We start from the raw sequence: 16,902 nt of genomic DNA, 5'->3' as shown, positions 1-16,902 counted from the left end.
GGAATCCTTGTACTAAACTCCCTGCATGGGGACTGCTGCGAGGCTTCTAATCTAGAATAACTCAGAGCTGGGCCCACCTGTGGCCATTCAGGTTCTAAGCTAGAAGGGAGAGAAAATTATATATTCTTTTGATTATTCAAGCAAATATACATAATAAATGCCTTCTCAGTGCCAGATACTGGTTTAGATCCTTTGGGATCACAGAGATGAATGAGACCTGGTCCCTGTCACTATGGAATTCTCCTAATAGGAGAGAGATGAGGAGGGCACTGGAGTGGTGATCTAAGCATGAAAGCCATGCTTGCGGGTCCTAAGAAGGATCCAGTGGGGTCCTGGCTATCCAAGCATCATCCGTGCCGCGAGCCTCCTGCTCAGTACCCTTCATGTGCCTGGTGCTGGGCTGGGCTCCAGGAAGCCTTCTGAGAAGCATGGAAACCAAGCCCTTAGGATGAGAAGGGCAGACACAGTGCAGTGGGGCCTGGCCCCATTCTCAGGGCAGGTCCTGTGCTCCACGGGGAGGGACGCACAGAGCAATCCATCACCCCCTTTCCTCGGGAGATCACAGTCTGGTGGCGGAGACAGACATGACAGATAGTTCAAAATAACACAGTAAGCAATGTGACCTCAGGTGAGCCACTTAGCCTCTCTGAGACTCAGTTTTTGCATCAGTAAAGTGGATGGATTAAGAGGCTTCTTGTGAGGATTGAACTCAGGATGTGCTTTGCAAAGTGGCATGCAAGAGGAGCTCTGAACTAGCCGCTATCGTTCTCACTGTCATGGTTTTAAAGTGCTGTCCATATGGGAAGATTCATCGGGGGCCTTGTTCATTGAAGCTGCTGCTGGTGCTCGGAGCACATATGACAACTGCTCCATGTCACTTCCTGGTAGACATCTGCCATATTCCAGGGGCCCAGGCAGGGAAACTGAGGCCTCCTTGTCTGCTCTGGCTCTAAGACTTCTCCCAGATGTGACGGTGAGGTGCGTGCCACCTTGTCATCTCCACTGGGGCCACTAGAGACAGCCCTGGAGATGCCAGGGTATGTGAGTGCCTTAGAAAGGAACAGAGGCAGGTCCTGCAGTCAGGCAGCCCGGCCTGAGTAGACAGCGAGCTAATTCCAGTTCTGTCTGGTTCCACAGAAACTCCACCCTTTCGGCTCTCTCCAGCAGGAGATGGGGCCGGTCAACTCAACCAATGCCACCCAGGATAGAAGCTTTACCTCACCAGGACAGACTCTGATTGGCTGAGCAAACCCAAGGGCGGGACTCTGCTTCTGGCAACTTAACCCTTTCTTGGGCATCCCCTACCACACAGTAACCTCACCTCAACTGGACCTGAAACAGAGGACCAAGATGGTGGGTCTAGGGTCATCTGAAGGGAGTGGTCCCAAGGGTGCATATGGATGTCAACAGAAGGACCACAATGGTGTGAGAGGCCTTGTGGGCATGCAGAGACTGGCAGCAGAAAGTCCCAAGAGGAGAGGACTCAGAGGCTTCTTCCTTCCAAGGAGGAGGAGGAGGAGGACATTCCACATCTGGGCTTCCAGTGGTGGCTCCCGGACCTGCCTTGGGGGCAGCAGGAGAGGTTGGGAGAGGTCACCCTGATGAAGAACAATGCCATGATCTGCTGCTGCCAGAGGACATCTCCGCCCATCCACTCATTTTCCACCTGTACACATTGGCTCATTCATTCGATGGATATTTCGGGTGCATCTACTTTATGCCAGGCTCTGTGCTAGGAGCTGGGGATACTGTGGAGAAAAAGTCGGATATGGTCTCGCTCTCATCAAGATTTCAGTCTAGCTGGGAGTGAGCGTTAAATAAGTCAACACCAACACACACACATGCACACACGTGATGGCAAGCTGTGATCATCTATGAAAGAAAAAACACAGATTTCTTTAAGAGGGAATTGTACTTAGAGTGCTGTGTGTGGGGGTGGGGATGGGGAAGGACATAACTTTTAAACCAAGACTTGTGGGCTGGAGAGGAAGGAGCCAGTCCTGGACTTGGGGAAGAGTGTTCGCGGTGGATGGAATAGCACGTGGAGAGTCCCTGAGATGGGAAGGAGCTCAGCGGGCTGGAGGAATGGTGAGCAGGCCAGTGTGGCTGGAGCTTAGTGAGGGGCAAGACACAGTGGGTGAGGTAGTTGATGTCTTGTTGATTTCATTCTAGATACACTGGAGAGCCATTGAAGGCTTTTGAGGAAGGGAGTTGCAAGTACATTTTTACAAGATCCGTTTACACATAGGAGGGGCCCAAGTGGGTGTGAGATCAGTTAGGGGGCTCTTTCAGTTCTCCAGGTGAGGACTGTCCTGGTGGCTTGTCCTGGATGGTGGCTGGGGAGGTGGATGCCTGAATGCCAGGCTCTGGAGAAGAGATGACTCCCTGCCCCATCCCCCTGCCTACCCTCCTCCTCAATGGCCCCTCTCTCAGTGGATGTGAGTGAGGATTAGGACCTTCCCCACAGAGCCACCTTTTGGCCAGGCCTCGTGGGGGATGATGGGGGCAGTGCTGAGTTCTAGGAGTGTTCCTGGAAGTTGGGGGCAGTGAGTGCTCAGCCTGGCCCAGGTGGGAGAGTTCACTGCTGCCCAGGCCTTAGCAGGGGCTGCTGTGCTGTCTTTCCGTCCCATGCTGAGCATTGTGATAGGAAGCTGCCACACAGTGCGCTGGAAACTGACTTGGCTTGCTTTCCATGGGGCTTCCGAGGGCCAGGGACTGGGCTGGGGGTGGCCTAGCAGCTCTAGTGGAGACTGTGCTGCCGCAGGGCTGAAGGAAGACCAACCAAGGGGACAGCCGTTTGAGCCCAGCCCACTCACTGCCTGCTGCACCTCCAGCTGGAGCCCAGGGTTGGGCAGCTCTCATACTCTTATCTAACTGCCAGACCTAGAGGGAGGGAAGCCTAAGGCTGCAGGTCTGAGGGACACGGCTCATGGGCAAAAGGGTATCAAGAGGATTAGAGTCACTTGCATAGGAAAAGAGGGTCAGAGAGGCTGAGGGCTGGCTGAGGCCAGAGAGGTTCCCTGACCTTGGACATTCTTTGTGTTGTGTAAGACCTCAGCATCTTTAGAGAAAGGTTCTTGTGCCCCTGTGAGCTTGCTCAGCTGCTATGGCCACTTGAACCCCAAAAATGGTGGCCTAGAAGAGAATACACCCCTTACTTCCCACTTATCCTCCTCTCAACCTAGGAAAGATCAGACATATTGACTCAACAGTCTAACAGGGGATGGGCTGGATCTGCCTGTGACCAGACCAATGCCCCCCACCCAGCAGGGGAGTAAACGCTGCCTGAAGTGGGACCAGTGATACACAGCATCTCTGTCTGCCAGGGCTCAGCCCACGGGGGGGATTTGTGAGAGGCTGAGCAGCTGGGTCTGCACAGACAGCAAGCTGCACTTTGATTTCATTTGATTCCCTTACAAAATGACATTAAGGGGAATGTGAGGCACAGGAGACTCGCCTGTCTGGGAAGGCAGCAAGCTCATCTCTCCTGGACCTGGTGACCTACCTCTGTCTACCAGACAGGTGCAGAGTACAGGAGCTCTGGCCACAAAGAAATGGACAGTCTGAATGCAGCACACATTCCTGGGGACAGGACTTTTCACCCAGCCTGTCCTGACAAGCTGCTGAGTCGAGCAGATGCTCACATCAGGGTCCCAGGTCCGGCTGTTAGGGAAGTGGACATCAGTTCCTGGTGGGCCCTGGGCAGTGACTGTGGTGAGCCACAGCACCATTGCTGCTCTGCCTCTCAAATCGATCGAACAATTAATTTGGCTCCACAGGCTCGAGAAGATGAAACATGACCTGATGGCCACTGCTGTCCAGCATCCCAGTCCATCCTAGCTGTCCAGGATGATGAACAAGCTATGGAAATTGCACTTGAGAGCTATAATCACGGGAAACATTGCCGAGCCCCTCCCTGCTACATAAATCATGCTAAGAAGCACACAATGGCCTCTTTCCTGATGGGCTAATTGTCTTGGTTTGGTGTCTCAGGCCCAGGAGCTGGGAAGATGGGAGCACAACCATTTATTGTTGGAAAGACCATCTGTGCAACTTGAATACAAAGTGATTCTTTTAGTTCCCCACACACCCCCGACCCTCTGATCCCATTTTCATGTTTTTTTTTTTTTCTTTTTATGTCTCAGGCTCTGGTTCTTTTAAAACTCTTCATCTATCCTGTAAGCCATCAGGCCTGGATCTCTGCTGGCCTGGGTCTTTTGGCTATTTGGGGGTTGGGACATTGCAGACCTTTTGGAAATAATGACATTTATTTATATATGTCTTATATTTTTATTCTTTATTTTTCCCCATAAATTCTATTACCAAAGTCCTCATTTGTCACACATGGCACCAAGGCACCAAGAGGGTTTTTGCAAAGTGAAAATGCAGGCAATTTTGCAACGTGGAAGGGCTCCCCACAGCGAAAGTCCCACATTGAGAGCCTAAACTTTGGAGATGGCAACTGGGGTCCCCAGGCATGATCTCCCCCCAGCCTCCCAGCAGCCTTGTCTTATGGATGAAAGAGACCAAGACTCTGAGAAGTTAAATGTTTTATCCTAGGTCACACAGCTGGTAAGGACCAAGCTTGCCCTCAAGCCAAGGCCTTTGAACCTAATCTACCACTCATTTCTGATAAAAAGGTTTGTCTTTTAGGGATAGAAGTAAGAGAAATCAATAATCTCCAGGAAGAGGCAAGAGAGGGATATCCGGCATGTCAGAAGCTGTGGCCCATCAAGCTGTAGAGGGAATGCTTTTAGGATAAATAAAACGAGATGCCTTATTTTCCACCCAGTGGAGAATAAACTTCCAGAATGCATTTTCCTGAGGGTGGCACAGGCTGAAAAGATCAATAGCTTCCCACAAGATTTGAAAAAAGCCTAAAATGAGAGATCAGTTTGAGCTCCTTAAGACAGGTTCTCAGGGAGCTCTGGAATGGTTAGGTTACACCCCTTCCCCTTTTGAATTTGGCATCAAAAGGATCAGCAGACAGAGTCATGGAGTGCTTGGCAGTGATGGAATATTGGCCAAAGGCAGAGAGGTATAGCTTCAGGCTCAGGCTGGCTTGTGCCCAGCGTAAGTACTGGAAGGAGGCCTTTGACCTGAGACCAGCTGAGGGCACAGAGAGGGCCTGCCCATGCGGAACCCGCCAGGTTTTGTGCGCAGATTTTGCTAATTGACTGATTTAGTATCTCAGCCCTGAATAAAGGGGAATCAAATGGATCTGATTTCAGCCATCTCCCCCAAGAGATGCAGACTCTTCTCCCTAAAAACTGTTTCCAGGCAGCCTCCAGCTCTCCTCCCCATTCCTTGCTGCTGTCCTATCAGTGGACAGACTGCCTTCTTCGCTGTCTTGCTCTTGGTCTCAGCCATCTTGCTATTGTTTTTTTTAGCCCCTGAAGAAGACAGTGCAACCTTACCCTCTATCCTGTCTTCGCCTTCTGTTCCTCGAAGACTTTCTCTGAATAGGGCCATCCATCCTCCAAACTGTTCCCAGATCCTTGGTTTTAAAGGTAGAATGATAACATAAGGTAACCTGGTGGGCACTTACAAGATGAGCCAGGCACAGGGTCAAGCTTTTTACCTACCCTGTCTCATCTAATCCTCATGCAGACTTACAAGGTGTGTTATCCCTGTTATACATTTACTCTCACTATGCCCAATTTAGATATGAAGACGCTGAGTCTCAGAGAAGTTAAGAAACGTGCCCAAGGTCACACAGCTAGTGGGTAGCTAGGATTGAAACTTGGACAGCCCAGCTCCAGGGCACCTGCTTTTGATTATTTTGCTATATGGCTTTCCTGTAACTGCAGACCATCCAAGCTGGGAGGGCCAGGGAGACTGGACTGTCACACTCCTGCTTAAAGACCATTGTGGGAGGCCACTGTCTTCAGAATAAAGCTTGGCTTTCCAGGCTCTCCTTGGTAGCACTACACTCCTGCTTTGCACCTGGAGCCCAGCCACACCGTAAATTTTCCCCTTCTCTAAACTCACTGTGCACATTCACAGTTAGGGTGTTTGATCTGCCTGACGTTGACTGCCCTCCTTGGCTGTCCCTGCTGGATGCAATCCTCAACCTTCAAGGCTTAGTGGCTCCTCTGAGAACACCTTTCTCAGGCATGCATCAGGAGTCCTGACTTCCCCCTTCGTGGTTCCCAGAGTACTTTTTCCCCCTTAGCACAATTCATCCTTAGCATCTGGATGACTGTGAGCTTCTTCGGAGCAAGTAGATGTTATATTTTATTTGTCTTTGATTCTATTGTTGTCCGGTCTGTAGTAGGTGCTCAGTAGAGGTTGTAGGATTGAATTAGACTGTCCAGTTCAACTCTCCTATATTCTAGAATTTAGACGAGGAAACAGGTGCAAAAAGAGAAGTGACCTGGCCAGGGTCATGGGAAAAGTTAGTGTCAGAGCCAGGACTAGAGCTCAGGTCTCCTGATTCTTTGGATTCAGAGCTTTTTCTGTTGCACCTCAGCTTTGTGGAGACCAGAGCATGGATCTGCACTTGGTTTATGAAGGTCTGACCAGGTTCATTTCAGGGTCATGGATACCACTGTGTTCCCATGCTGACACTGGGGAATTCCCAGAGGCAAAGGAAGCCCAGTTGGAGCTGCTGCTGTAGATTGCGGGGCTCACCTCTCACCGAGCCCCTTGCTCACAGAGAAAACCAGCGAGTGATTCTGAAAATCTTGCCTCGAGTCCTCATTTTGCTGGTATTCACCGTGTGACCTTGAGCAAATTGCTTCACATCTCTGATCTTCTGTTCCTTTACCAAGAAAAATGAGGGAGTTGAATTCAGATGGTCTCCAGGAGTCATCTGATTCCAGAATATCAGGATATAACAATAAAGATGAGGATAAAGTAGCTACTCCCCTCAGAAAAGGTGAAGATCCAGGTCTAGGGGGAGAATTGGCTAGGTTCTTCATCACAGTCACTGTCTTGAGACACATAGGTGTTCCATGGAAACATTTCCATGAGGGATTTCAGAGGGGAGAATGGGCAGACTGCAAAGCCTCGGTACTCTAATGCCAGGCAAAAAGAAGAAAGGGAACAGGCATTTTAGTTTTCACATTGAAACAGAGTGTATGTGTATGGCCCTATGCAAATGTTGTTCCTGGTGAATATTCATCAATGTACTTATCACACATAGGTATATTTAGACAGAAAGGGGTCCTCATCACAGACACCCAAATTATGAGCACATTACTGCCTCCTCTCCCCTAGAGGTGCTTCTTCCAGCCTCCCCTATTGGAGGCCAGCACAAGACGGGCTCTCCAACCCAATATCTTCCCCTTCCCTCCTTCCTTTCTGCTCAGGTGGCTGGGTATACACATTGAACTCTTTTGTTTCAACTTCACGTGTATATAGGTTGGTGCAAAAGTAACTGTGGTGTTTTCCATTAAAAGTAATGTCAAGAACCGCAATTACTTTGGCACCAACCTAATATGTATGCAAGTACATTCTTTAACCTTTCCAACTCCCAGTCCAAGCCATCAGGCTAATTTCCGCGTGGAATTTGTGGTCACTGATTTGCAGTCCTTTCATTTCTGGTGTGGTCAGAAGTCTCCTTCAGACTCTTCCCGATAAGTTGCCATTGGCTTTTTCATCACCTTTAGTACCTACGCACTTTTGCTGGGATAACACTACCCAAGATAAATTCAAAAAATTGTCCTAAGTGTTAGTGTGTTTCTGTTTTGGTTGAAGTCTATTATTGCTATATGGTTTTCTACTGTTTCTACTTGATGGAAGACTATTAAGGGTTAAGTAAGCTGGCCTAGGAAGCTGACCACCATTTATAACATACTTTTGAGTGGGAAAATGCATTCAGAGGCCTGTAATCAATACTCAGGTGGACTTTGGGAATATAGTATTTATTTTATGAGTGACTAGAATATTGGTAGAACCATAGAAACTTTGAATGTGGAGCTGGAAAGCCTCCTCCTTCCCCCACTGAGATCAATTGATTAACAAGCTAGGTTGTAGAAACCAAGTGAAAGAGGCAAAAACTTGGCCAAGGGCATGTAGTCGGTGACTTCTGAAGATTCTGCTGGGCTGGGGGCGGGAAAGGGGTCACAGATGGTCTTAGGGTTGTCTCACTCAGCAACTCACTGTGTTGGCCTTGGGAAATGTAAGTCACTGTGTTGGGCTGTAATGGAAATATTGAGAAAGCAGCTCAGATAATGGCGTGGGGAGAGGTTGTCTAGTCCTCCGGCTTGTCTGTAAATTCCTGGCATGTGCTTGTTGGAGCAGAATGAATGGGGCTGCTGTGTTTTACCTGCAGCTAGGAGCATGGCTGGAGTGGTGGAGACACTCCTTGTGGTCTGTTCTAAAAATAGCAGTGGGAACAGAGCTGAGGGGAAGAGGAGGGGGCTCCTTCAGGAGCTGGGTGGGGAGGCCTCACCCCCTTCCTCTTCCTGCCAGGCCCGATGTGAGGAAGTCCCATGGAGTCACATAATTCCATCTGGGAGAGTCCTGGAGCCATCAGCCCTCACACCCCCTCCTCATACAGGCGAGGAGGCCCTGGAGGCCTGGAGAGCAGAAAGCACTGGCTGGTGTCAAGCAAGCCCAGGGAGAAGGGCCCAGTTGGCAGGCTGTTTTTCCCTGGCTGTTTCAGCACAGTGGCTGCAGGCCTTGTGCTGAGGTTTGCTGTCACTGCCTTTGGGCGCACAGAGCCTGGGAACTCCTGGGACCGGATGTGGTCAGGCTTCCTGAGAGTCGCCTGGCAGGCGAGGAGTCCCCAGCTGGCCCACCCTGAGCCCTGACCTCAGCCAGCTGGCTGTCCAGTGCCACACCTCCTCTTGCTGGTGTCCCCTCCCTTGCTGTCTTGTCCTCCTTTCTTTGGACTGTCTGCAGGGAGGGAGGACAAGGGCCAGCCTAGATCTGGCCTGCAGGACAGAGGCCTCAGTGGCTCAGGACCTTTCCCTGCCCCTCCCCAGGAACAAGAAGAGGCAGCTGAGGTAGTAGCAGCCTCCTGCAGGTTTAGAGACAGACAGGCCAGGGTTCAAATCCTAGCTCTTCCTCTCACTAGCCATGGGATTACTGATGGGTCACAGAGCATCTGTAAAATGAGACAAGAATGCTGATTTCACTGGGGTCTTGTGAAGATCAAAGGGGATCTGTTGTAATGCCTGGCATGCAGTAGGTACTTAATAGTAGCTCTTGTTGCAAAACCAAGCAGTGAACATGTATCTGACTTTCTATAACCCCCTTCCTTGGGGCCTCTACTCATGAGGCATGGGAAGGTGTTTTTTTTCTTTGTTTGTTTGAATGCAGTTGACTTTTTTTTTGTTGTGTTGTTGCAAAAGTAATCCATGTGATTGATGTTTCTTATGAAGAAAACATTTAATACAGATGAACCAGGAGAAGAAAATGAAGTTCATCCTTAATCCCAGCACCCAGAGATAAACCACTGTTAACATTTTGGAATGTGTCCTGTCAGGCGTTCGTTTATACACACATATATCTTATTTGCAAATTGGGGTTACTGGTGCAATTTTTCTAACCTGCTTTTTCTCCCCCATTTAACAGCGTAGTATATCCATGTTTCCATTTCAATAAATATTCTTCTACAACATCATTTTCAGTGCCTGTGGAGTATTTCATTGTGTAGATGAAACGTGCTTTATTTAAGTAATCTTCAGTTGTTTATCATTCAGGTTGCTTGCAATTTTTCTTTGTTACAAAAACTTCAGATAAAAATCCTTGTACAGGAGGCTGAGATGGGAGATGGCTTGAGCCTGAGTTTGAGGTTACAGTGAGCTATGATTGCTCCACTGCACTCCAGCAGTGAGACCCTGTCTCTGAATGAAAAAAAAAATCCTCTTAGGTGTATCTTGGCATGCCCAGCATCCAGTTCAACACCTAGTACACATTCAACTCTAAATAAATATTTGTTGGGCGTGGTGGCCCATGCCTGTAATCCCACCACTTTGGGAGGCCAAGGTGGGTGGATCGCCGAGGTCAGGAGTTCGAGACCAGCCTAGCCAACATGATGAAACCCTGTCTCTACCAAAAAATACAAAAATTAGCCAGGCATAGTGGCGCATGCCTGTAGTCCCAGCTACTGGGGAGGCTGAGGTGGGAGAATCACTTGAACTTGGGACGTGGAGGTTGCAGTGAGCTGAGATTGTGCCACTGCATTCCAGCCTGGGCAACAGAGTGAAACTTCATCTCAAAAAGGAACTAAATAAACAAATATTTGTTGAATGAATGAATGTTTTGTTAGAATAAATGCCTGTTAGTAGAGTTTCTGGGTCAAAGGTTATATATTTATAAAATGGATTATTGATCCTATTGCCAAATTACCCTGCAGAATGGTTGTACTGATTTCTAATCTCATCTGAATTGACTAGCTCATCCTACTTTGCCTGGGATTTTCCCCTTTTTAGCATTGAAAATCTTGCTTGCCAGGAAACTCCTCAATCAAATCAAGTAAACCGAGATAGTCTGGATAAGAAAACGTTTATTCCTCCTCATCATTACCAACACGGTATATTGTTACATTTTTTAATAGGTTCTTTTTTTCATTATTAGAGGTGTTGAATATTTATTTATATGCCTTCTGGTCACTTGTGTTGCCTCTTTTGGGAATAGCCTGTTCAAGTCTTTTGCTCATTTTTCTATTGGGATTTTTATAGTTTAGTTATTAATTCACAAAGAGCTCTTTATATAATAAGGATATTTGTATGTTAGCCTTTTATTTTTATTATTTCTTTAAACTACAGATGTTTCTGACTTATTAGTCATATCTATCATTTGTTTTAGAGTAGTTTTATTGAGATTTAATTCAAATATCATACAATTCACCCATTTAAAGTACACAATTCAGTAACTTTTAGTGTATTCACACACTTGTGTAACCATCACCACAATCAATTTTAGAACATTTTCATTATCTCAAAAAGAAATCATACTACTTAGCTATCATCCATTATTTCCCCCATCTCCTCCAACCCTAAGCGACCACTAGTTCATACTTTTCATCTCTGTAGATTTGCCTATATTGGACATTTCATATAAAGGGAATTATATAATATTTGGACTTTTGTGACTGGCTTCTTTCATTTAGCGTAATGTTTTCAGGATCATCCATGTTGTAGCATGTATCAGCACCTAATTCCTTTTCATGGCTGAATAATATTCTGTTGTATGGAATATCACATTTTGTTTAACCGTTCATCAGTTAATGGACATTTGGGTTGTTTACACCTTTTGGCTATTCTGTGTAATGCTGCTATACATATCTGTGTGCAAGTTTTTTGTATGGACATATATTTTTATTTCTCTTAGGTGTACACCTAGGAGTGGAATAGCTGGGCCAAATGGTAACTCATGTTTAACTTTTTGAGAAACTACCAGACTGTTGTCCAAAGTGGATGTACTGCTGGGCGTGGTGGCTCATGTCTGTAATCCCAGAACTTTGGGAGGCTGAGGTGGGCCGATTGCTTGAGTCCAGAGTTCAAGACCAGCCTGGGCAACATGGTGAAAACCTGTCTCTACTAACAACAACAACAACAAAAATTAGCTGGGTGTGGTGGCAGGCACTTGTAGTACCAGTTACTCAGGAGGCTGAGGCAGGAGAATTGCTTGAACCTGGGAGGTGGAGGTTGCAGGGAGCTAAGATCATGCCACTGCACTCCAGCCTGGGCAACAGAGCGAGACTCTGTCTCAAAAAATAAAATAAATAAATAAACAAAGTGGCTGTAGCATTCTACTTTCCTACCATCAGTATATGAGGGTTCCAATTTCTTTAAATCCTCACTAACACTATTTTTTCATTTAAAAAAATTATAGCCATTCTAGTGGGAGTGAAGTAGTATCTCATTATGGTTTTTATTGCATTTTCTTAATGACTATAAATCTTGAAAAATATTATTTGCCTTTGGCATATGATATTCACTCTAGGATTATATAATACTCACTTTTTTCCCTTTGGATTTTATGGTTTATTTTTTAACTCTTAATATTTTAATCAATTGGGAATTTACTTTTGCATATAGTATGAGGCAGATTACTTTTCATTTTTCTCAAATAGTTATTTGCTCCAATTCTTATGCATTATATTAGGACAAGTACCCTCTTATTAGTTTTCTTTAAAAATTATTTCCCCCCTCTTCTCATACATTTATTTATTTATTTATTTATTTGAGACGGAGTCTCACTCTGTCGCCCAGGCTGGAGTGCAGTGGAGTGATCTCGGCTCACTGCAAGCTCCGCCTCCTGGGTTCACGCCATTCTCCTGCCTCAGCCTCCAGAGTAGCTGGGACTACAGGTGCCCACCACCACGCCCGGCTGATTTTTTGTATTTTTTTAGTAGAGACGGGGTTTCAATGTGTTAGCCAGGATGGTCTCCATCTCCTGACCTCGTAATCCGTCCGCCTCGGCCTCCCAAAGTATTTATTCTTTTAAATGAAATTCAGTGTACTTTTTAATTGTAGCTTTATAATTCAGTCCTTATCTTCTCCCTGCCCCTCCCAAAAATATCGTTGAGACTTTCATTGTAATTATATTTCAAACTATACATTTAAAAGGGGAGTATTAAAATCTATACAATACGGTCTTCTCATTTGAGAACAGGATGTGTCTCCTCATTTATGCAAATTTTAAGATTTCCCAAAGTTTTAGAAAGAATTCATATAGGTCTTGCACATTTTTTGTTAAATTTATTTGAGGGAATTTAAAGTTTTAATTTATATTACAAATGAAAATATTTATTTAGCATTACATTTGGTTTTTTAACTGGTAATATACATGCACAAAACTTGTACCAAAAAATTCCAAACATTACTAAACTGAATAAAATAAAACCCCCATTCCCCAAGCCCATTTCCAATCAATAATTACTAATATATGTTTGATGTGGTTCCTCCAGATTTCCCCCCATGCACATATGTAGACATATGCTATGTTTTGTTTTACTAAATAATGTCATATTATACATACATTTTTGTAACTCATCTATAAAGATATAGGCCAGGAATGGTGGCTCACACCTGTAATCACAGCACTTTGGGAGGCTGAGGTGGGATGATCACTTGAGTCCAGGAGTTGAAGACAAGCCTAGGCAATATAGTGAGACCCCATCGCTACAAAAAATAAAAAAAATTATCCAGGCACGGTGGCATGTGCCTGGAGTCCCAGCTACTTGGGAAGCTGAGGTGGGAGGATCACTTGAGCCTGAGAGGCCAAGGCTGCAGTGAGCTGTGATCACACCACTGCACTCCAGCCTGGGCAACAGAGGGAAACTCTGTTTAAAAAAAAAAAAATATATATATATATATATGTATATATAATATTATATATAAATATATTATAGAAATATATATTATATAATTATAGAAATATTTTCATGGCTGGGCTCTATGGCTCCCACCTGTAATCCCAGCACTTTGGGAGGCCGAGGTGGGCGGATCACCTGAGGTCAGGAGTTCGAGACCAGCCTGGCCAACATGGCGAAACCCCATCTCTACTAAAAAATACAAAAATTAGCCAGGTGTGGTGCTGGGTGCCTGTAATCCCAGCTACTGGGGAGCCTGAGGCAGGAGAATCACTTGAACCCTGGAGACGGAGGTTGCATTGAGCCGAGATTGTGCCGTTGCACTCCGGCCTGGGCGACAAGAGAGAAACTCCGTCTCCAAAAAAAAGAAAGAAATATTTTCCATCAGCACCTAAACTTCTCCCTCTATTTTGAATAGCCAGTGGACCATAATGTATTTAATTTATTGATGCATGATTAGATTGTTTCTAATGTTTTGATATTCTGAGCAATGTTGCAATAAACATCTTGCCGCACTTTTCTGTTAGGAGAGAGTGTGGCACACACTACCGAAGTGCTCTAAAAAAGCTTTCCTTCTGTTTACACATGTCATCTCCCCAACACTATTGTTCTTATCCTATTTTATAGTTGAGAAACCAAAGGAACAGAGGTTAAGTACATGTACAATTTGCATTCCTACTCACAGTGAATGAGAGTGCCTGCTTCCCTACACCCTACATAAAATGGAATGTTATTGCTTTTAATTCTTTGTTGGTACAAGAAGTGAAAAATTATATTTAATCTTAATTGACATTTATTTCATTATTAGCGAGGTTGAGATTCATTTTGTTTTATTTTTGGAGATGGAGTCTTGCTCTGTCACAAGGCTGGAGTGCGGTGGCGCCATCTTGGCTCACTGCAACCTCCACCTTCTGAGTTCAAGCTATTCTCCTGCCTCAGCCTCCTGAGTAACTGGGACTACAGGCACACGCCATCATACCCAGCTACATTTTTGTATTTTTAGTAGAGATGGGGTTTCACCATGTTGGCCAGGCTGGTCTTGAACTTCTGACCTCAAGTGATCCACTCACCTCAGCCTCCCAAAGTGCTGGGATTACAGGCGTGAGCCACTGCATCCAGCCTCATTTTATGTTGATCAGTCACCTATATTTCTGCTTTGGCTTGTCAGTTCATTCATGTCATTTGCCCAGTTTTTTACTGAGGCGTTATCTCATTTGTAAGAGTTCTTTATGTGGTTAGAATATTAACCATTTGCTTATTATATGGGTTATAATTATTTTTCTAGTTTGTCATTTGCCTTCTAACTTTATAGTATCTTTTATCATTTAGAAGTTAACTTTTTTTGTAATCAAGTTTTTTTGGGGGGTTGAGAGCACCTATATTTTCTAAGGTCTTTCCTACCCCTAGATTATGAGAAATATTCATCTAAATTTTATTCAGGTACTTTTATTCTTTTATTTTTTGCATTTACATTTTAAATTCATCTGCAATTAATTTAATGCCTGGTGTCAGATGGAACTCTTATTAATTTTTTCCCCCAAACGGTTTGACCAGTTTTTCCAACCCGATTTTTTTGAATTGTCTTTCCTTTCTTCACTTATCATAGACCAAATTTCCACATATGGATGGTTTGGTTTCTAAGCTCTCTCATCTCCCTCTTTGATCTGTCTATTCCTACATCGGGTTAGACTTAATGACTTTAGCTTCAGAATATGGTTTATTAGTAAACATCCCAAGGCCAACCCCTATTATTCTGCAAAATTTCCTTTGGAGTTATACACCCTAATTCTAGTCTGCTAGTGGCTTTACCCTTACCTTTGTCACGAACATATTTCAACATCAGGAATGACACCAGATCCATAGTAGCCTGTCCTCGTGGCCTCTAACCCATAATGATCATGTCGGCTGGACCATACTTCTCTGCTTTCCTCCATACCTCCTAGGTATTGTTATAATTGTCTGGAATTTCGGTTTCCGGTTGTGACTATTTTTTTTTTTTAAAGACAGAGTCTCGCTCTGTCGCCCAGGCTGGAGTGTAGTGGTGCAATCTCGGCTCCTGCAACCTCCACCTCCCGGGTTCAAGTGATTCTCCTACCTCAGCCTTCTGAGTAGCTGGGATTACAGGCACCCACCACCACACCCAGCTAATTTTTGTATTTTTAGTAGAGACAGAGTTTCACCCTGTTGGTCAGGGTGGTCTCGAACTCCTGACTTCGTGGTCTGCCTGCCTTGGCCTCCCAAAGTGCTGGGATTACAGGCGTGAGCCACCCTGGCCGGTTGTGACTATTTTTAAACATTAGCACTATTCTGTTTTAAGAATTATCTACTTAAAATTGCACTTAACTTTCAGTTATCAGTAGTTAAGGCTCTAAATGTTTCCGTTTTCATGGCTTGCCTCTGTCTCTCACATACCATGTCATCTCATTCTTGACTTCTCGATTTTAATTCACTTTTGTCTGTAGAGCTTTCTTGAGTAATTTTTCCAGAAAGGGTCTGTGGGCGGTATCCTTTCTTATCCTTGTAAGCCTGAAAACATTTGCCCTCATGTTTGAGTCATAGTTTGCTTGAGTAGAAAATTCTAAGTGAATCGTCCTTCTCTCCCAGAAGCCTGAGAGCAGTGTTCTGTGGTTTCCCCAGTATTTAGTGTTTTAAGAGCAGTTTTTCCTTGATTCTCTAAAATTTATTTATGGAAACAACCAGGATTCCTCTTTCCAATCTTTGGAATTCAGAAATTTCCCCAGATGATTTCTAGTTGTTTGTTTTCTTTTGGTAATTTTTCCTGGTCCTAACTAGGTAAGTCCTTTCAGTCTGAAGACCCAAGTCTTCCTTTAGTTCAGGGAAATTTTCTATTAATTTAGGAATGGTTTCTATTCTGTATGTTCAATCTCCTCTTTCTGGACTTCCTACTACAAATAATAATAATAATAATAATGGTGCCTAACATTAAAGCGTGCTTTCTTTCTGTGATAATATATAATCTTCCCAGCACTATTGTTATTATCCTCATTTCATAGATGAGAAAACAAAGGAAAAGAGAGATTGAGCAGATTATACAAGGTCGCATAGTTAGGAGGTGCAGGCCGGGTTCTAATCCCAAGCACCTGGCTCCAGAGCCCGTGTCCTTAGCTGCTAAACTATACTCCCTGCCTGTCGGGTCCCAACCCCAGAGCCCACCCTGCCCTTCCCCCCAGCACTCTCTAGTGACAATGTTGAGTGTCGACAGGCAGGGACTCTGTAATCAGTGGGGGAAAGCTTGGGGATGCTAGGATGATGGATCTGAAACAGACTGGGCTACTGAGGCCAGAGAGGGGCAGGGATTGTCAGAGGTTCTCCAGTGAATTTAGAGTTGGGACTCTTCCCTCCCTCCTCTTCCCTTGGTCTCAGCCACCTGCTTCAGGCCTCCTCTTTGTCCCTGGGACTGCTGCATTGCTTCTTGTGGGTCTCCCTCTTCCTACTCTTGTCCATGTAGTCACCTCTGTCAACAGCAGCTGCGATGACTCTTCTTATAGAACACACGCAGTCACCTTCATACTGCTGAGTGTTTGTTGAATGACTGTATGAGTGAGCAAAGAAGTTTACAGTGCCTAATGTGTGTCAAACACTGTGCTAAGTACTGTTGATGCAGTATG

The 16,902-nt window shown here is 45.2% G+C and overlaps 1 protein-coding gene across 10 annotated transcripts in view; it reads left to right on the top strand.

Annotated features, from left to right (window-relative positions):
- The window catches only part of RGS3 (regulator of G protein signaling 3), a 154,019-nt gene that overhangs the window by 96,535 nt on the left and 40,582 nt on the right, over window positions 1-16,902 (top strand). For 2 of the 10 annotated variants that reach the window (XM_008958566.7, XM_024930074.4), the window contains one exon: window positions 1,138-9,574. The exons of 7 other annotated variants lie outside the window; for them this stretch is intronic. In XM_008958566.7, coding sequence (XP_008956814.1) covers window positions 1,138-1,245 — 108 coding nt within the window. In that variant the 3' untranslated portion in view covers window positions 1,246-9,574. Of the gene's footprint in view, window positions 1-1,137; window positions 9,575-16,902 lie in introns of those variants that run through there. One more of the 10 variants, XM_034928881.3, reaches the window with a different exon arrangement.

The sequence above is a fragment of the Pan paniscus genome, chromosome 11 (assembly GCF_029289425.2).
Source record: "Pan paniscus chromosome 11, NHGRI_mPanPan1-v2.0_pri, whole genome shotgun sequence".
Lineage (NCBI taxonomy): Eukaryota > Metazoa > Chordata > Mammalia > Primates > Hominidae > Pan > Pan paniscus.
The sequence above is the reverse complement of the archived record's forward strand: the minus strand, read 5'-3'. Positions and strand labels throughout refer to the sequence as shown.